Raw genomic sequence first — 21609 nt, 5'->3', positions numbered from 1 at the left:
TAGACTCGAACTCGATGCCAACTTGCTTAACGACTTCAAGAATATCTTTCGTTTCGTTAACATTGTATCTCTCGAGTAGCCGCGCTATAAATTCTATTCCCCGAAACGTTCCATACGTTGTTCCAAACTTCTTGGAAAATTCAACGTAAACGTGCAGTTACGTAACATAACCTCCTCATTAACAACGAATTTCAACCTTTGTCTCGAATAAAAAAAAAAAAAAAGAAAGAAAAAAGTCCTCCCTTTTCGCTCAAGAAGGAGGAACATTCCTTTAATTCTCACTCTCTCCTCGACGCCCCTCCACCGTCGTCCTTATTACCAAACAGAGGAGGAGAAGGTTTGCGCCGCTCGTTAAAACGTTTTTCGCCCGCCAATTTGCTCTCGGGGTCCCCCAGGTATATATACCCCGGCTTTGCTCGGCGCTGCACGCGAAATTCCGAGAAAGGGGCCAGAAAGTACCCACCTCTCTCTCTAGTCCTCCCTCTCTAGCCCCCCTATCTCCTTTCTTCCCTCGCCCCCATTCCGAGGGCATAAATTCGTGAATAAAGAGAGGAATCGGGAGGAGGAGGCACAATGAAACGAGAGGCCTCTAACGAGCGGGGAAAAAGCGACTTTACGATTTTTCGGAAGGGACCTGTTGCCAACACGCCTCTACACGGCGATCCTTTAATGGCCACGTGACGTGAAAGGCCGCTCGAGTTTCGAAGAAAGAGAGAGAGAGAGAGAGAGAGGATGAATCGTTGGGATAAATGTATCACCGGCCTGTTTGAATAAAACGCGCTTTTCTCACGCGGCGAAGACGTTCTTCGCTCGACTCCATTGTCTCATCTTCTCTTTCGAACGGGTTTCTTTTTTGGGGTGAGGATCGAAGGAGATCGAGTTTTAATTCGAGAGAGAGAGAGAGAGAGAGAGAGAGAGCGATTGCTCTTTTCAACTCTTTTCCACGTACCTGTTTCAGGTCGAGAACTATAGTGACGTACTCGTAGCGATCCCCCCTGGCCAGGGTGGGGCTCTGCCACCACTTTCCAGGGCTCGAGTCGAGTATGTTGGTGATGTTGTGCCTCTTGCCGGGATCCGGGCTCCTCGCGTCGCACACCCCGCACCTCGACGATTCGGAAGGTTTGCAGAAGGTTTCCGGCCCTTCCTCGCCGCAGGTCGCGTTCACGAAAATATCCGCCTTCGCGGCCACGTTGAACGTCGACGGGAATATCCCCCCACTTTTCAGACTTCTGTTCATCCCGTATACTGCGGAGTGGCCTGCAAATTAGGGATAAATCAGATTAAAGCGTGCGTAAAAATTTGATAACATTTCGATGGTCATTGAATAATTGATCATCCAACATTTCGAACTTTCAATTTCAAAGTTAAAAATGTTCTAGTTGCTAGTTTGTTCCACTTTCGATCCTTACTTACTTCGAATGGAAACAGGCAACGAAGAAAAAAAAACATAAAACATTAGTTTAATCCTCTTACCCAGACTCAGTATCGTACAATCATCGTCGAACGTAAAATTCTTGCCAGCAATTTTGTTCCACTTTCGATACTCGCTTCGAATGGTGACAGACAAGACAGATTTAAAAAAAAAGAAAAAGAAATATAAAGTATTAGTTTTACAGTCGAATTCTTCTACCTAGGCTTAATAAGCAACACGATCATCGTGGAACGTAAAATTCCAAGAAGAGAGGGGAAAAAAAAACACAATATACAAATGACGAGGGAGAAAACTAAGGTTGAGGAGCGGTCGATTCATGGTTCGGTTGTTTCCTCGGGATAAGTTGAGTACTCACACGTGGACAGGTTTTGACAGAGCTCGCAGCACGGAACCAGTCGCACACGAACGAGCGACGAACGTGGATCGGCGAACAGGTTCACCGATCGTGCACACCTGGGGCAGGTTAAACGTGCGTAATCGACACGCGAGAGTCTGTGCCGCGTTTAAGGAACGTGACGACCGATCGTGTCGCCGCCAATCATCGGGCGAAACCGATTCTCCTCCTCGAACTCTCTTGGCTCTGTTCGAAAATTCTTGGCGTGGGAGAAGATACGCGTGTGAATAACAAAGTTGCAAAGTTGTAAAGTTGTATGATAGGAAAAAAGAAAAAAAGAGCCTCTCGACAATTCTTTTAAAATTCCATCAAAATCGTCATCTTAAGATTTTAGATTTTGGCAATTATTGTTCGTTTAATGTCTATATTTTTTGCTAATTAAATTATTATGTATTCCAACTTCTTAGAATCTCATTTATTATATCAACTGTTTAATTTCCGTATTTTTTTTTAATGGAAATCAATCTCTGTTACCCTCGTTTAATTTAAAGCAAACTCCTAAGAGAGGCACAAATTATAGATTTCCTGCATTCTGAGCATTCTATGATATTGGATGAAAGAGGGAAGATTTTTCAGATGTCTGGCTAATGATTGTGCCGAGTGTAAATTATGCAATGACCATCGCGCGAACCGTGTATTGGCAGGAAGAGTCGGAGAATGGATCGAGTCGCTTTGAAATGCAAATGCCCTGATTCACGAGTTCACCCAAAGAAGAATGCACGAATCTCGGCGCTTCGTTTTATTGGAATTCGGAAAAATATTTACTATTCGCGCAAGTTTCTTACAAGATCCTATTTATTTGGATCTCACAAATTTTTCTGAAATTTCCAAAACGTTTAAGCATTGAAAAAATCGAAACATTGGATCACTCGAGTTTTACAAAATGTTTCTTAAAGTTTAAAATTCTTGGCAAAGAAATAAACCTACATCAAGAAAAGTATGTGAAAACACGAAAGATTAAATCGCAAGCGAGTGAACCCAACTAACTAACTAAGTAAAAACGTTTTGCAGATTCCATTCCTCGAAAGAGGTCTCGCGTATGACTCAATTGGTATCTCGATCCATTAAATTTCCCAATCATCTCCGGACAAACGCTTTTTCTCTCTAACAAGCACGCGTAACGACGCTGATTCACGCGATCCAACGACGATCGACGCTCGATTTCCTGGCCCCTCGGCTGCCTCTTTTCCCGGCGCGAACGGGAGTCACGCCTACATCGCCTACGGTCCCTTCCCCCCTCCCACTTTCTTCGTTCGATCTTATCTGAAAAGCAGAGAGCCTCGTGGAATTCTCCGGCCGCCTTCGTTCACCACAAAGAAACGGTGTGGTCCCTCTCCATCGAGATGAAATCGTAGCTCGAGAACGCAACCGCGATCCACGATAATCGATGAACGCCTCCGAGATCACGCTCGATTCCATCATCCTCGATCCTCGCGATTCTCGCTAGTTTCTAGGCGTATCTTTCGCCTAGCGAGATCGCTTCCGACGTGTCATTTATCCAACGCGCTCGAATCTATCTTCTCAGTTTCGTGTCAACCGATCAATTTGACGGCGGAGTAGAGAGAGGATCGTCAGAATCTTCTTTTCTATCGCTCGAAACTTCGCAATGGCAATAAAGACTTACCAAGATTTTATAAAAGTTGCGAGTGAAATGAAGGATAAATATCGGGATCTATCCCTTTTTACTTTTATTAGAAATAAAGGATCGGCAATAGAAACGACGAATGCGGAAGGAAAAAAACCTTCAACGACGAGGTATCGACAATTTAATCGTAAAAACGAAGATTCCAGGATCTTTTATTCCGAATGGTTAAAAACCGCGGATCGCGGCGGAAAAGGAAGAGATCCTGGTGGTAGCGGCGTTGTGTTTTGTCTCGCCGCCAGAAACCGGCCTGTTTCCCTCCCTTTCTCCCGTGGCGCGCCTCGAGAGCCCGCCGCCAGTGACTGATGACGACAGAAATAACCCTGTTCCATCTTTCCGCCGGCGCACGTGTCCACGTTCGTGGGCAAACCTACGCCAACACGGTGTGCCGGAAACAGAAGGGAAACGAGCAGCGTGCAGATCGCGCGATTTGCCTTCGAGCGCCGGATGGACGCATCGAAATACGAGAAATATTCCAGGTTCAAGGATCGCGTTAATAATAAATGGAAACTTGATGATTTTGAAAAAGGATCAATGGGGTAATTGATTGTAGTTGGTGGAAGGTTTTTAGAGATTCAGTTGAACGAAGAGGAATTGAAAGCTTTGTATTCGGCAATTTCCACAGATTTTCGATGAAAATTAAATTTCTGAGCAAAAATTAAGCCTCGAGGCTATTTTATATCTTGATTCTTATTGGTTAGTAGTTCTTCGCAAGTTCATAAATCTTTCTTTTTTTCATTCCTGTAAATATTCAGGACCACTCGTTCCAAAAATTATTTTGACATCGAGGTTGCAGATACATGCAACTGTAGACAACAAAACTAATGGATCTTATTCTGCGCCTAATCACAGATACAATATACAGCTTGATTGGCATAAAAACGAGCGATCCCTTTCATAAGTAATTGTATATCTCGTACGAGGGAATTATAAAGCGTATTCAAGTGTATTGCATTTCGATTCATTATGCAATTATGCATAAAAGGAAAGGTGTAATCGGATTTGTTCGGCGAGGATGCAATTCATAATAGAGATTGACGTCGATGTAGCGTGAGAGAGCGTGTTGCACTCGTACCTGGCGAGGAATCCTGTAGAACACGCGCGTTCGTGACACCATCGACTAAATCATCGGAATAATGATATTTCGGAATCGAGATTAAGATTCTCCACGAGAAAAATGATTTCACCGGTATACCCTTGCAACATTGTGAACAGCACGACGAGCGGTATTAAACTCGTTCAACAGGTTGCTAAGAGGCTGTACACTGTCGCATTACGGCCAATATAAATTTTAAAAACGTGAACGAAACGATTAAAAGGAAACAAAATTCTTTCTCCTCGCATAATAAAATAAAGCAATTATTTGCACAGACATCTTTGTGTTGTGTCGTGAATGATTCCAATAGGTAGGTAAATTATTCCTACGTGGAGGAGTATATAAATGAACGAAGATAAAATCTACTTTTTTCACAGCGCCGCGACGACATCCCGATTCCCGCGCCATGAATTACCGCGGAACACGGTGGAACACTGAATCATCAAAAATACTAATGGCACTAAAATATACCTCGCGTACCGTATAGCGTTAGAGTAGAGGAGATCGAGGATACTATGAGTCACGTTTACGGTTCGTTTAACTGGTTACGAGCTCATTGTCCTACGCTAAATTGTTCTATTCACGATCGCGTCGATCGGGCACAGCCGACGAAACGAAGAAAAGATTCGAACACGAGTGTTCCCTTCCATCGTTTTCACTCTCTCTCGAATATTTCTGTAAAGATTATTAAAAAAAAAAAAAAAAAAAAAAAATAGGAAACATAAAATTTCCCCTTTCTCTAGAAAAATTAAAGAGAAGAAAAAACGTGATCGAAGTCGGAGAAAGATAGAAGACGATAGAAGATGGCAGCAAGTTGGTTAAAAATATAAACGGAGGAGGTGTCTAACTCGTCTCTCAAGAGCTACTCTCCGGCTGTCGGTGGCCTCGCCACGCGATTTATGGCCCGTTAAACGAGCAAAGCTGAGAGGACGAAAACTTTTTCCAAAAACTTCGCCGCCCACGCACTCTCAGGCGCTTCGATCCTCGAAAAAAAGCTCCTCGAGGAGCTTCTCTTGGGAAGAGAGAGGAAGAGAGAGGAGGCACGTTTTCGTGTTCACGATAACGTGTTTACAAAATATCCAGCGGAGGCATGGGCCACATGCCGATGGCCCACGAATGGTCCCTCGCACGGTGGTCCTTATGACTAATAGCCCCGGTGCCCGTGGCTTGTTCCATTCCACGGTGGTGTTCTACCGTTCTTTGTCTCTCTTTCTCTCTCGAAACGAACCCGTAGACAAACGAAAAAGAAAATAAGATCCGTGCGAGGCGGTGACCGACACACAGCTCCTTCCAACCTCGTCTCCCTGACATAATCTCTAGGCCGGGCCAAACTTTGGGGCTCGTCCCACCAAAGAGAGAGCGAGAGTTGGCGGGAAACTCGATGTTTGTCCATTAAGTTATCGTGGCTACGATGCCACGTTATCACGTCACCGCGCGCGTTTCGACCATGTCCAACTAACTCTGTACGGGGACGAATGACGAATGCACGAGTGTTATCGAGTTTTCTGCTGCTTTACAGCCTCTTTTTTTTCTTCTTCTTTTGCCTCTCAGCGATAGAGAAGCTATCGGAGAGAGAGAGGGAGAGACTTACTTTTGGTATATATATATTTTTTTGACAGATAGTGGCACAGTGTCGCGCAACTTTCTACTCATCTGCATAACGTCGTTGAACGTTGGAGAATGGATAGATGGATACAATGGGCAAGTAATAATGCGTAGTAAATGATTGGATAGTTTTTTGTATGGTCGAACCTATTTGAATCGTTGTTATTGATGTTTTCGAACGATTTCTTAAATTTCACCGGGCAAGGACGAGCGAAGATAGGATAGAAAGACGCGAAAAGGAAAAGATTAGATAGAACTTTCGATCAGGAGGAATGAATCGATAGGAATCGATCTCGTGATCGATTCGATAAATCATAGGTATCGCTCGCAAAGGCAAAGGAATGTATAAATACGCGCGATGCTTCATCGTTTCGTTTATACCACGCGTCATCTCTGGCTACCGTAAAACCCACTCCACCCAGCCATCGATTATCGCCGCACACGTGCATTCGTACGAGAGTCGTGAAACGACCAGTAACTCATTTCGTCCTTTGCTCCAGAGATATTCAGAATGAAATCTGAAATTTCTATGATAAAAAATAACTTAAATGCTCGAGAATCTCTTTACCTTAGTTTAAACTTGTTCGATCTCTTTTGTACGTGAAAATCATTTCAAGTTAATTTCGAGTAAAGAAAATTCCCTCGAAAGTCGTCAAACGGTTGATAAATTATAGAAACTTTCGACCCTCCTCTCCATTCTTTCTCCGAGGAAAACTTTCAGAATCTAGTCACGTTGAGTAGGATTGGATTGAGAGGCACTGGCTCGAGCGATAATTTAAATCCTTAAAGCTTCGCACAATTATCCTGCCCACAGACAGAGACATCATCCACGATTTTCGTTTCCTCTCGTGCGCCATTCATCCTCCGCTATCATAAACCGAAACGCGCCCATTAAAAAGCACCATTAACAACGATCTATTCTCTTCCACGTCGGTGCCTACGTGCACCGCCTCCGCTCCTTCCCGGCCGAAATACATAAATAATTTCCCGCGGTTTGTCTAGCGCCTGGTTGCGAAAACGTTTCATTGACCGAGGCGGTGTGGACCGGTGAATGAGCGGCGTCAATGAAAACGCAATCTCTCGTAAACGCGAGTGTCCGTAAATTCCAAACGAGGCGTAAGCTCGCGATCCGCACCGATGCGAAACGGCTGCCCACAGCAACGTCTGCGACGTTAATTATCGAACAATGGCGCCCCCTAACCGGTCATCCTCTTGCAGTCGATCAACGCGTCCCTGCCTATCCACCCGATCGATCTTGAAAAATACTCGACGGTGGACGTAAAACGAATCTCGTGTAAAATTAATTTCCCCTTTCGCTATGGGCGACTTCATCAAAAATGCGCACGGTGCTCGAGAAAAGATCGTCACCGCCTCACAATTCGAATTGTTTTCACGATATTTATTGAACGAAAAATTGATGAAGAGATGCAATAACTCGAATCGCTCGATATGACGCGGCATCTTGCGCGATTATAGTCGCCCGTAGTAGCGAAAGGGTTAACGCGTTAGTCTCTTCCAATCTCGAGGAGAAATCTCGCAATTCGTAGTTTTTCTCGCAGCGGTGATTCCAGCAGGCATCGTGGCGCGCTGCCTCCGTACTCTGCCTCGTTTTTACAGACAGTGCTCTATTGACAGTGAAAAGAAGCGGTCGCGACCACTCGAAGGCCGACAAAGTCAATTTCCTGCATTCAAAGTGGCCGTGTGCTGCACACTGTCATCGGCCTGCTTGAAACCGCTTTTGTACGCGGTGTATCGCGTTAACGTGGCCCAGTGTTTATTAATTTGTCATACGCGCGCCATCTTCACAGTTTTCGTTACACAATACGCCGTTACCATTTCGAAGATGATCAACTTTTTAGAAATATATCAAGAAACGAAGTTGCTCGGTTTATCCTCCACGTGGATCTTTTTCATTCCATCCCTGAATTTCGTCTAATCAAATCGTTAAAGTGCGAGCGTAGGTTTAGCGGGGGATCATTCACGATGTTGTCGCGAAACGCACCGTTATTTATTTACGTATACGCGTTTTGGAAACGACACAGGTGCGTCCCTGGGCGGCGAGAAATCGATTATCGTGGCCGGGAACTCGGTATAAGTGGCGTCCCGCGGCGAATATCGGGCCGAAAATGAAAAGCTGTCCATGGGTTATAATTAATGCCGGCCGGTCGGCGAGCCGCTCGTTCGATTAATCAGCCACCGCTCGCCGCAAGATTAACGAGGCGCGATATTAATGGTTTTCTTACAGGGGCCGTTCACTAGAATTCACGAGTCAGATACTCGAACAACGCGCGGATGGATTAGGCCAGCTTTGACAGAGGATCTCTTTCTGTTCTCCTCGAGAATGCTCGATTCGCCGATATTTTTCTTTCCGCCAGCTCTTTTTTTTTAATGAATTCGAAATGTGAATCGAATTAACGTTTTATAACGTTTGTTTGTATACATAATTAATCGTATCTTTACGCACGGTAGGATACGCGATTATTATAATTCGATTAGAATATTTATCGAATTCGTGTACGAGTAGCGTTTCATTTCGTCGCGAACATTGCGCAAAACGGCGATATTATTTTTGCAGCCGGACGGTCAACGACCCAGGAACGGTACTGTCGACGCCTGAAGAAGGAGGTAATTTCTGAATTCGAAAAATCCGTGGAAGTAAATCTCTCGCAGGGTGGAGCGAAAGGGTAATATTCTTACGTGTTTAACTCGCCTCGTGAATCCCATTAGCAAATAAATTTATTGTCGACAGGAAGAGATCAAGCGGCCTACACACACTATTAAACCGCCTAAATGCTAAATAAATCTTTATATGTCACCGTGCTTACCATTAATTCGTATAAAGGGTCTCGCCAACGTAACTCACTGGGATAAAATACGAGCGTGAACCACCGGAAACGGTATATTTATTTGGACATAAAATTCGCAATCCACCTGCTTGAGATTTTTCTTCAAATATTAAAATTACCGTCGCTCGAGACTAATTCGATGAAATATTGAAAATGGCACCGTTAACTTTACCGCTTGGCAGGATATTGCATAAAAAAAAAAAAAATTGATCATCAACTTTGAGAAGTTAAATGCAAATCCATGGTAATTCCGTATCGAGCATGCGAGATACGTGAAATTTTCCAATTAAATTTTTCGTGGATTCAATTTTTAGTTTTCATGGAACTTCTCGAGAATCCATGCTAACTCGACCATACACCGATATCCACACACTTCTAATCATCTTTAAAACAGCTTTCTAACTAATCGAGTAATTGGTAAAATTTGTTGTATCTTTCATAGCAGTATCGTATCTCAGAAACAGTGTTAATTATCCGTCAAATAAGATCGAACGAACTGCTTTATCTTACCTCCCATAAATATTTCGAAACGCGATTTTTTTCTTACGAAAATGTCTCGAACGTGTAGCACTGCACAATGCGGTCAATTGTAGCCAACGACAGAAATTAAATTTTTTCCCGAGCGACGAGGTAACACGATCGCTCGTGCCCCGATTATTAATCATCGCGTCCCTTTCTTCGACAACTGTTTCCATTCAATTCGTACGCCCATTCGTTAATAATTTCAATTACGGCGTACGATTGTCATTTCACGATTGAGTGATCGCGTTTTATTTTCTGTAAATAGAAGGAGTCAAAAAAAAAAAAAAAAAGAAAAAATATTTGGAAACAAGTTTGAACTTTGCATACGCATGTCAATCGAGGGAAGATGGATTTTTATCGATTTATCGCCGAGTAACGAGAGGAGGGATCGATCATTATCTACACTCTTAATGATCGATATTAATAAATTGACGAACTTTGGATAGGAAATAACGGTGGATCGAGGGGAAAGAGAGTGGGCTTCCGATTGTTTGAAAGCGACGATGGCGGAGGGGATCGAGAAGGACGATGATCGAGCCTCGTCCGGACTTCTTTCATCCGGATGGAACCGACAAAAGAAATCGTGATCCTTGGGCCGTGAATCGCCGCTTCTTTTCAACCGTGGCACACGTATCAAACCATCATCCGATGCCTTTGCCACGATGCGTGTACAACGAGCACAGGGGAGAAGACACGCTGTAAATCGTCAGTTTAACCGCCTCGTCCCGTCATTTCGTTGTTTTTCAGCTAGTTGTGTTTCCGGGTGGAGAGCATTCACGTGTTCACAATGGAACGTAATTGGCTATAAGCATGAATAAATATTTTCAATTATGCCATTCGTTCCGTGGAAATGCGAAATTATAAGAGAGAATTAAGATTTTTCTTTTCTCTCCTCTTTCTTCCCAACGCGCTTCGCCAGATATTATTAATGGCAAGAAGAAGTGCAAGCTTTTTTATTATTATTCGTCTACGATTCGTCGGACGAATTGTTGGAACATCAAATTCTCTTAGAACGCCGCCACGTGACTGTGTCCAACGTATCAGAGACAATGGAGAACGTCACATATTTTCTTCTTGAAAGGAAACAAGAAATGGAGGGAATATCGTTTCGAAAATTGGTGAATTTTGACGCCAGTTTCAACTTTTCTTCCAATGTTGAACGGATGAAAATTCCGTTACACGAGTTTATTAAACGAATTACATTTCAGCTTACAATTTAACCGAATCAACCGAGTTGCGCGTTTCTTCGAGTAGAAGAAAACCGGCAAAAAGAGGCGTTTCTCCGTTTGACGAGTTCAATGGCAACGTCAATTAACGGTCTTAATTGCGCGCTTGCCAGAAGTTCGTTCGCTCTTAATTACCGCATCGACATCGACCGTTTAAAACGGTCCCCCCATTCGACGAATCAAAGAATTATCCCGACCGATGATATTTATGCGGGACACGGCCGATAATTTTTAACTGGTATTTATTATTTTTAAGAGGCGCGGCTCACCGAGCCGAGCCGAGTAATTAATTATGCGCAGGGGTACATTAATATTTCAAATGTCCGCGCCGGTTTGAAACTCGCGCGCTTGCCTTTTGCACGCGAACCTCCTTGTCGCCGGTTGCAGTCGGGGAGAATTGAAAAGCGTCCGCGAAATTAACGCCCCGCGAATAAATTAACCTCCAAGATCGATGTTTAATTAAACGATATATTAAGAAGAAGAAGAAGAAGGAGAAGAAGTTTTCGAAATATCCTCCACGCGTTATGGGTGAATTTTTAAAATTTTTTTCTTCAAATTTCACATTTTCGTATTTTTCTTTTTTAAGAGAGTTGCTTAGAGTATATCTCTACTTGGTTCGATCGGAAATATGGGAATTGTAAACGGTCGAAATACTTATCTCGGGGACATAATTCAGGTTGAAAACGCATGGCTTATCGCGTTTATGGGCCGTTTCCAAGTTGCATCTCGGGTTTTAAGTTTCTAGGAGATAGAAATGTAAAAACTACACTTTTGAGATTCGGCCACGTGGGAGCAATATTTTGGAAACTCGTAATGTCACGATGATGATAAAGCTCTGAACGGAACATTGTTATTTCCTCGTGCCGTTTACCCGGAGATGTTTATTTATCGACGAATATATTTTACCGTCAACCAAGAGGAATTCTTTCGCGAAAGAACGATTCGTTTCGATGCGTGTCGATGTTATCGAGGGGAAGAGTGCAACGAAGCAAATGAGATCCATGCTCCTCGAAACTGTTCGTGATCGCGGTCGAATTTCGTGCACTTCCTCATCAAAAAAGTTTGACTCCCAAAGCCATCGTCGATGAGATCGATTTTTCATTTCGACGAATCTCGTTGGTTATCGTAACCAATGGATCCTAAATCGATAGTGGCAAGTAAAAAAATGATCCAATTGGAATCGAAGATCTTTCGACGAGAGTTTGAAATGAAAAAAAAAAATTAAAATTCGTGAGACTACTCTGTTAATGTAATTGCAACGTTGGAATCAATAGCAAATGTGTCAAGTAAAAATGATGATCCAATTGGATTGGATTGGAATGATCGATCAAGTTTGACCAACACTGTGACGAACCGGTAACGAAGAAAGTATAATTTAGATCTCATTTTCCTGACAATTTGAAGAATTAAATTTTTCCTGTTTCCGTTATTACAGTTTGAGGATGCCATAATTTCAATAAACGAAGTAGAAACGAGAACTGTCTGAACGAAAAAAAGAAAAAGAAAAATTACAACAAAATTACGAACCGATGAAAAATAATCGAAATAGAAACGTAACGGCTAATTAAAGTTTCCTAAGCTTCTTGAGATACACGCTGGAGCATTTCTTTTTTTTTTTTTTTTCCATTCATCTTCTCCTTTCCATGTCAAGTACGGAGTTAGAGAAAAGAAAGAAAGAAGAAGAAAAAGTGACGATAGTTATTAACTCCGCTCGAACGTTTTCCAGAAATAAAATAACAGCACGTTCCAGATTTGCTGTAAAGTAGCGGGAATGCGAAATGATTGTGTAGCTCATCGAACTTCTCCGTGAAAGTGCTCGGTGAAACCAGATTTACAAGTTCTCGAGTTCACTTCACGATCGATCGTAAAGGAATCCAAAGATGAATTTTACCGGCACGTTATACAGATCAGAAATCATAATTCGTTCGCATCTCGTTTATTTATCGCGTGTGTTGTACAAAATGTAAAAATCGTTACCGGATCGCACCACGTAAAGAACAAATTTTAGATTATTTTGAAGTGTCTCGCGCGCAGGAAGTGATACTTCTCGCTACTGATGAAGAATTTAAGAGAGAGAAACGTAGCGAAAAAAAATATCGTTTAAGAAATCAGCAACCTTTTGATTTTCTCACATCGAGCAAATTACATCGAGATTTTACACGCGCTCACAATGACTCAATAACGGATTAAACACGTGTCGATCTCTTCTTTTTTTTACGCTTGCAAGTAAGGTGCGCGCTGGTAGCCGAGATCTTATCGTGCCGATCGCTTCGATCTTATTTACATTCCGGCTGACACGGCCGGACTCTATTAATTAACACCGCGGCCAGGAAATTGCGATCGCCCATTTTTCGCTTAGAGGAACAACCTCGCCCTTTCGAAACGGATTTTCGAACGAGTCGAGCATCCATATCTTCTACAATTTCTCGATTTATCGAATCCTCGAAATTGAAACGTTTAACCAATTCTCGAGAACGAAGAGGAGGTTAATCAGATTGGAAGAATATTATTATTATAATCTAATAGCATCTTATCATTTACCGCGTTTCTTCAACTTTAATGCAACGCGCAATTTTATATGCACGCGGCGTATTATAATTCGAAGATCGATCCCACGGATAACGAAAAAAATTACTCAAAGATATCGGTCGAAGATTATTTATTAACTCACGAGCAATTTAAGCTCGCGTTAGATGAAGCGGAAATTAGAATGGAAATAGAGTGCGACGACGATGTGTATATATACGTTCGTCTCGTCATAGAGTTCATTCGTTGCTAACTTGATAAATAATTTTTAATCGACGTTCCAACATTTGGATTTCCATCCGCTGGAGGATCGATCCTTTGCCGAACAGGGGTCGGCAAAATTTTCACAATTGAAATTATTTCGATAATTTTTTTAATTTACGTCTCACAATTCGATACTTGACACTCGTCGATACGATAATGCATCTTATACACAGCGATACAATCGTCCGTAGTAGCGAAAGGGTTATCTATACTTTACTCGAAATGTTCAACTAGCTTACTTTTCCAATCATCATCAACAACGTTCAATCTCCATTAACGAACAAACACAAATCTCTGTCCCTTCCGTGTTCTCAAGCTTCTCGGACGAAGAAACAACAAGATCAATTACACGTTGAAATCTCGGGTCAAAGCTAATAATTCATCGAAACGGGAGAGTGATCGCGGTGACAAGATCCGCGCGCGACGCGATCGAGAAACCGGGCGTCCATCATCAATCGTTCCCAACATTTTCATTAAATCGAGCAGAGGAGGGAGGGATTGAGCAACGATGAATTAGCGTTCGTTCGGCGCGCGCGTATTAATAATTGGCAAGGCCCGGTTCCGCTATGGGGAAGAAAAAGGAGAGCTATTTTTTGTCGACCAAGAATAAAAGGGAATACGGTGGCTAAGCCGAGCGTAGTTGGCATGTGGCAAGGGAGGTGTCGTTGCCTTAAACGGTCTTGGCCTGCGCGCTATCGATAGATGGATCGATAGATCCCTTCTGATTTCTGCGATCACGCGAAAACTGATCGCATCGTTTTTCTTTCGTTTCCTTCTCTTTTGTTTTTATCGCGATCGACAAACGAAACGATAGTGGCGTTAATTACGTTAGATGAGGAGAAGAAACAATGCAATAATCTTAGCCAATGACTAATCCTGATACGTGCTGTTTTTGTTTCTTTAACTGTTGAATCATCGTGCTTTTATCTTTCCTCTTAGTCACTTTTTCCTATTGTAAATTAGATTTCTTGAAAATCCGCTATATATCTCGTAAAAGCAAAAATCTGCTCCTTTTGAATCCGGTTGCTCGATATTCGGTCGAAACTTTCAAACGAAAATCTCTCGTCCGTGTTATTAGGCGATCTCATGGAATCGCTGCGAGTATAAATTGAAGAGGTACGAGAGTTGAGATGAAATGTACAACTGCAAGACGAACTGCGTTGCGTGAGAAGACGCTTTCGAAAGAATGCTCGTTGGACGAAGGGTGGATGGAGATTTAATTATATTACATTACATCTGTAATTGGAAAGTTTGTCAGATATTTTTAACGATCTCGCGAAAATTCTCTCCTTTGAACGAAGAAATTCTCTCTCGCGTTTCGATTCCAATGCAAATCGAGGAAACACCTGTGCGCCAATGTCACGTCTGGTCGCAAAGATTTCTTCTTCCTTTCTTTCTCTCTTTCTTTTTTTCTTTCCTCCTCCTCGCGTGGCACGCATTATTTACGAGGCAAGAGAAAGGAAAATCGTCAGCGGCAAGAGAACTAATAACGGTGCATGGAACAGACCTCGAAGATTTCAACCGTGTGCCGTAAAATTAGGAGCGGTTATCCGTTTCCGCTTCTCTCCTTGGAGTGGCGCCTCGAGGAAACTCGAAGAGAAGAAACGACGAGAGAGGCGGAGGGAAGGAGAGGAGAGTAGGCGGCCTCGAATGATCTCGAAAAGGTGCAATTTGGGGCGAGTGGGCGGTTGCGAGGCCGACGAAAAAGAATAGAAACGGGAGAGGTTGAACGACCGAGCGATCCAACGTCGAATGGATCCATTTTTATCCTTATACCGCGATGCCTTCGCGCGAGAATGTGTCACATTCCGGAATCACAGCCCTCGAACGCTTCCCCCTTGCTTCGTGACTCTTTTTTTTTTTTAACGTCTGGATCTTTGTTTCCAATTTTCCTCGAACGGTAAAACGCTGCTCCTCCGTTCTCCATCACCTTTTCGAACCAACATATTGATCAATACCGATCATTTAAACCTTTGGATGATTTTTATTATCGAGGAATCTCGTGAGAAACGAATGATAAAAATAAAACATGCTACATTTCCAGAGAAAGATACTCGATGTGCAATAATCACTCGTCATATGTAGAACGCAGCATTTTATGGATTTTTTAGCAATATTTTATAATCGTCTATAATAACGAAAGGGTTAATACGTAAGTCATATATTTTATAACGTGCGTCAGATGCATGTCAAATTATACAGCGCATTTTTACTGCTTACAATTACAATTCGAATACCAGATTCTCTCTCAATGTACACTATATATATATTCTCATATCGAGAAAGAAATATAACGACCTTCCGTGAGAAAATTGGAAATTTGGAGGGGCAAATATACGCGAGTTATATCGAGAGCATCCTTCAATCCGTGTCGTTTGAATCGAGGCGAGAAAAACGAAGGATAAGCGTTCGTTAAGCAGCATCACACGTTTGCGTCGTCGAGTAAGTGGAACTCGCGGCATTGAACCACCACGCGTCGATACCCTGTCGATCGTGTGTCGATCGTGAATGATGAATGTTAAAGCGGATTTACGCGATATCACACGTGAGTATACACGTATTCGTTTTACGAATGATGTAACGATGTTGCCTTGCTTATCCTTGTGAGAGAGACTCGCGTGATTTTCGTGCGTGATTAGGCATTTTCAGGTAGAAGAAGCAGGTTTCTTGCTGCGAGAAATTCGTTCATTCGCTCGAAGATGGACGTTTCTCTTCTTTTATTTCGCGTTCACGAGAAAATAGTAGTGACGATGAACGATCGTTCTTTTAATTTAAATATTAACCGATAAGTATAATGATTCGTATGGTTTCTCGAATGGGGGTTCGTTCAGGGAAAGGAGACGTTGGAATCAAGTTCTCAATATAAAGCTATACTTTTACGTATACCGTTAATTGTACTGTGATTACAGTACGGTAAATACAGTTTGCATCATCGATGCATTTAATCGTGTTATAGTCCTCGTACGTGGCAATTTACCGGAGTTTCACTTTAGTAAAACGTCGGCAAAATTTTGTTCGAAGTGTTCGGTTGTACGCAAAATGAATTTTCTTGAATATTTGCGTCGGACAGATTTTAAAAAAAAAATAACAGAGATTCTTGCCTAAATTCATTCGAGCGAACGGGTTGTGTGGATATTTTCGCTTTTTTTTTTTTACAATTTTATTTGAATTTTATCAAATTTATTTTTATTCTTTTCGAGGCGCAGCGAAGAAGCGATGGAAAAACAATGTAAGAGCGAAAACCAGTCGCATAGGAATTCGCAATAAAAGTAAATAAAGCTTAGAGAGCATAGGGATAAAAATGGGAAATAAAAATGTTTTCTTCGTAATACAGCCTTCCTACGTGTTCCTTTTCTCATTTGAAACCTATACCCCATTCATTCTAGTGTATCGGAAAAATTTATGTGACGTAAAGTTTTTTCCTTTATAGAACCTTTGTTTAGTTACAGGGATTGCTAAATAAATTATTTATCTTTAAGCGACAGTAACATTCCAGTTATTGTCCCTCTTTTCTCTCTCTCTTAATAAATTAATAAATCACATCGAGGTAACTGCATTCGCTACAACCAGTATTTCTGCTTTGCGTTGATTGCAAATAAACGGAACGCAGACACGTAACGTAGAGCCACCATCGAAGCTAAACAACACTGTACTCGAGTTCTCTACGCATAGAAACTCACGTTCCATTACTCGACTCCTCAAAAATAGAACGATCGAAACAAATTAATTCGTACTTGAAGCACCAGCTATACATTCGATTTTCAATTCCCTAAGTAATACAATTTTCACAGACGCGACATGTATTTTATCTTTAATCTCGACAGAAAATATCCCTCTCTGGATCTGTCGAGAATCAGACTTAGCGCAGCCCGTAAAAGATCGATATACTCTTCTTCCCCCCACGTTTTTCCTCGAAGAGGAAAGGAAGGCACGTATCCTCGAGGGAGGACTTACGCCACATTTCAAATTCTAAACAATTTACTAAGAGAGAGACAGAGAGAGTGGAGGTTGCACGGTTGGTAGATGTTATCGCGGACAAAACGGCGTCCATCTTTTGTCGGAAGGTAGAAATTGTGCCAGGGACGCATGGCGGGATTCCGGCGGAGACCGATAACGATCGGCAACACGCGGGCAACAGGGCTGGCTCGAGATAATCTTGGACGAGGATCGCGCGAACGATATCCCCCTGAAAAAAGGAGAGGAGGAGTGGACTCGCGGGAACGAGACCGCACGCGTCTCTCGCATAAATTCAGACAGGGATTACCCGACAATTCGGCTACTCGTCACTTCGTATCAGATGTGTCCGGATTTCTTGTTGCATTATTTCGAGAACAAAGCGATGCTTTACGGACGTATGGAGATTTCTTCTTCTTCTTTTTGTTAAAATGGTGAAAATAATCGTAGCGGTCGGAAAGATTGTGTCGAAATAATAATAAGAAAATTAATTTAAATAAGGAAAAAGGAGAGCGAAAAAATTTCACGCGCAAGACGCTCTGTGCACTACGGTATTTCCTCTCGTTTTCGTTTCTATCGTTCTTTGGACCGTGAAACGTTGGCTGTAACGGGATCGCGCATGACCATCAACATCTGGCAAGACTTCCTGTCGCAGCCTATTTACGAAGCGCTCCTCTACCAGAGTTTTACGCGATCCCCCTTCGTTGCTCGCCCACCTTCCACTTCCGCTAGATTCGAATAAAGCGGGCACGCGTGATTTCATCTCGAACGAACGGCCCCTCTATCTCTGTTCAGACCAGAGAAAAGGAGTGATTATTTTTTTTCTTTTCTCTAAAGTTGAATTGAAACTTTGACTGGATTTTCGCGCAGAATTGGAACAAAATGGGATCGTTCGAGAGAAATATATAGAGGGAAGCTGATTCTATCATTTTACTTTTCATTTTAGATTTAAGTATTGTATCAAGTATTGCACTTTGATACGATCACTTCAAACGGATGCATTGCTAAATTTTGATGTTTCTTCAACAAGATTTCCTCAATTGCCCGAGTATTCAGAATTAACGAAATTAATGTCGCTATGATTAACATCCTCGAGTTTCTCGCACGAAAAATATCTTAAGTTTCCTATATCGATCTACGATCTAAATGAAAAAGCTGGATAAACCAATTTCAAACAATTTCCTAATAATTTTTCACCATAGCGGAATTATTTAATAACGATGTATCGAGAAAATGGGATGCTTTGGAGATGTAAGCTAGCGACCTTCATACAACATTGCTCGACACGAGGCGTACACGTTCGAGGCGTCGTATCTCGTGTTAATTGCACAGTACTCTCGTGGTACACCTTGATGACACTCGCGGGTAGTTGTCAGAAACGTGTTTCACTTCCGGGTTCTAATCCCGTGCCCATCGTTTCAACCGACCTATTCGCCTTGGATAAAGGAAATTCGACCAGAAAAATCAACGAGATTGACGTTTCTTGACGTCTCTCGAGACGTGATCGAAATGGATACTTAATGAACGAACTCGTTGATTTATTTCTCTCTCCTTTCTCAACACGATCTTTTTATTCCTTTATGGATTCTTTATCGGAAGTTTAATCGATTATTTTCAATAGACTCTTACTTTGTTTAATTGCAACGCACGTTTACAAATCGTTTCAAACGCGAGGGATAAAATGATATATTAAGAAAGACTTCTCCCTCGAACGCGTTATCACCTTTCACTCGAGCCGGAAATGGAAGCACTTTACCGCGATCAAAACTGATGCAACTAACTGAACGTAAGTAACGCATTGGCCGAAGCAAATAATGCAGCAATTCCCAACCATATTTCTTCATCCCCTCTATCAAACATTAATTCCAACCGGCTACGTGATTTCACTCCAAGATCGACGCGTATTTTTAACTTCCTGCCAATCTCTCGCACGCAATAGGCCCGATGCGTATTGTAAAACTTGCTTGCCACGACAAAAACGTTTCTCAAATTAAAAAAAATCCTCCTCTCCGTTACTAGTCCCCCGTAAAATTAAAAATAACGGAAAGGAAGAAACTTTCACAAATAATATTTCTCTACGGCAACGCGTTAAGAGCCGAAAAAAGAGAGAGAAAGAGAGAGAGAGAGAGAGAAAAATCCACGAGACGCATTTCTGCGGAGCGCTTAAAATCTTATTTCCAGCTATCGGTTTCATCGCAGTATCAAACAAATTCATTATCCCCAAAGCTGGTTTCCTGTCAATCTAACGCACAATCTTCCCAACATAATAATTCCACGCGCGTTTAAACTTAAAACTTGCCTCGGCTCGAAAAACATTAAAATTTCTGAAATTAAAAACCCTCAAATCATAAAATTAAAAATAACGGAATTGGGAGGAAACTTTCACAAATAATATTTCTCGTGTTCGAGAGCTCGAGAAAAAAAAAAGAAAAGAAAAGAATTTTTTATCACAGATTCATCATTCTCGAACCAAGCTTCCCGTCGATCCACGATACAGATACAGATACGATCTCTACGAACACACATAAGATTCTTTGCGCGTTACACAAAACTCGGTTCAGAGAAATATTACCAAATATCCTTCTTCTCCCATCCAGAAAAACTTTCGCGTTGTTCGTCACGCGCGTGTTAAGAGAAACGGAAAGGCAAGGAGCGCTTAAAATCCTCTCGTGGTATCCGTTTACCACAGGATTCTTTCGAAGGCAGGGATAAAACGGATGAAACGGAGGCGCGAGGAGCACGTTCGCGGTCTGGAGAGGAAGACGGATAAGGTAGGAAGGGAAGGTGAGGCAAGAGATAAACGCATATGCACGGCACTGGGATCTCTCTCATCTCGTGGATCGGTATAAATAGCTTCTACTTACGGGCCCGGATTTTGCCGGCTTAATGCGACATCGCGATCGGTGACAGTCGCCGGACGAAGCTGTCCACTTCAACCGCCATGAATCACGGCCATTACTATTCCTATACTTTAAACCATAAATAATAAAGAGGAGAGAGCCTCGTGGTTACCACCACCACCGAGACGTCTCGATCACGGCCACCCTACCGAGAAACTAACCGTTTCTAATTTTCCACGAACTCTCGGGCCGATCTCCTCCTGCTTTTTTCGAGGAGAGGAGGGAGAGGTATTGCGGGACTCGAGGAAATTGCTCGCTTTTTCAACCCGTTTCTATCCGTGGGAGGAAATTGGTTTCGGCGAGGGAAAGATCACGGAGGGGATAAATTTGGAATTTAGATTGGGGATTGAACGTTTCGAGTGGATAATTTTAGCGCGGAGCAAATGTGTTTCTGGAGAGGAAATGATTGAACCGGAATGCCGGTTATTCCAAGATTTTGAACGTTTGAAACGATTATTTCAGCTTATTATTTGAGCTTTTAAACGTGGAACGTATTTGAAAATTTTTATTCGTTTATTTTTTTTTTTTTTGTCAAATACGTATTTGAAAGTTGTTTAACATCTACTTGTTTCTCCGTCACTTTTCATTCTCGTCGATTAAATCCAAAAGGATTTTCCAAATTAATTCAAGTAATTAAAGCAGAATGACGATTGTTGCAAGATTTTTAACGTTTAAACGGTCGATTATTCCATAATGTGTTTTGAAATAGTACGTATTTCTTTATCCTTTATTAAATACTTATATTTGAAAGTTGTTTTGTATTATTTAGCCGTTTCATTCGATTACTTTAAAAGGATTTGTTTTCCAATTAATACTTTACCGTAAATGCACACAGTGCAATTTCAAAACGATATTTTAACGTTATTAATTTCTTTCTAGATAGAATCGCGGACACGTGCGGCAAAAACAAAAATTAATCCCATTAAAGAAACGTTAATCATCTTCACATGTCCTCAAACTATGAAAAAAATTAATAATAGAATACATTCGACTCCAAATCTCTAGAAAAAATATTTTTTCCCACCGATAATAACAGTGTCCGCAAACGGACAATCCTGTCATTAAATATCAATATCGCGAGGCAAAGATTGGACAAAAGTATAGGGTAATTGGCTTTTCCCTTTCCGCGACAAAACACGATGGAAAGGATGGGGAGAGACGTCGGCGTGAAAATTAATCTCAATTTGAAAACGGCACGCTCG

The 21609-nt window shown here is 42.0% G+C and overlaps 1 protein-coding gene across 1 annotated transcript in view; it reads right to left on the bottom strand.

Annotated features, from left to right (window-relative positions):
- LOC147657008 (laminin subunit alpha-1-like) overlaps positions 1-21609 on the bottom strand; it is a 69219-nt gene that overhangs the window by 38552 nt on the left and 9058 nt on the right. Inside the window, exon 2 of the mRNA XM_086912092.1 lies at positions 950-1257. Within this exon, the coding sequence (XP_086768218.1) occupies positions 950-1257 (308 nt within the window). The remainder of the gene's footprint in view (positions 1-949; positions 1258-21609) is intronic.

The sequence above is a fragment of the Apis florea genome, unplaced genomic scaffold (genome assembly GCF_048593485.1).
Source record: "Apis florea isolate Af1SG1 unplaced genomic scaffold, ASM4859348v1 contig_3367_pilon, whole genome shotgun sequence".
Lineage (NCBI taxonomy): Eukaryota > Metazoa > Arthropoda > Insecta > Hymenoptera > Apidae > Apis > Apis florea.
The sequence above is the reverse complement of the archived record's forward strand: the minus strand, read 5'-3'. Positions and strand labels throughout refer to the sequence as shown.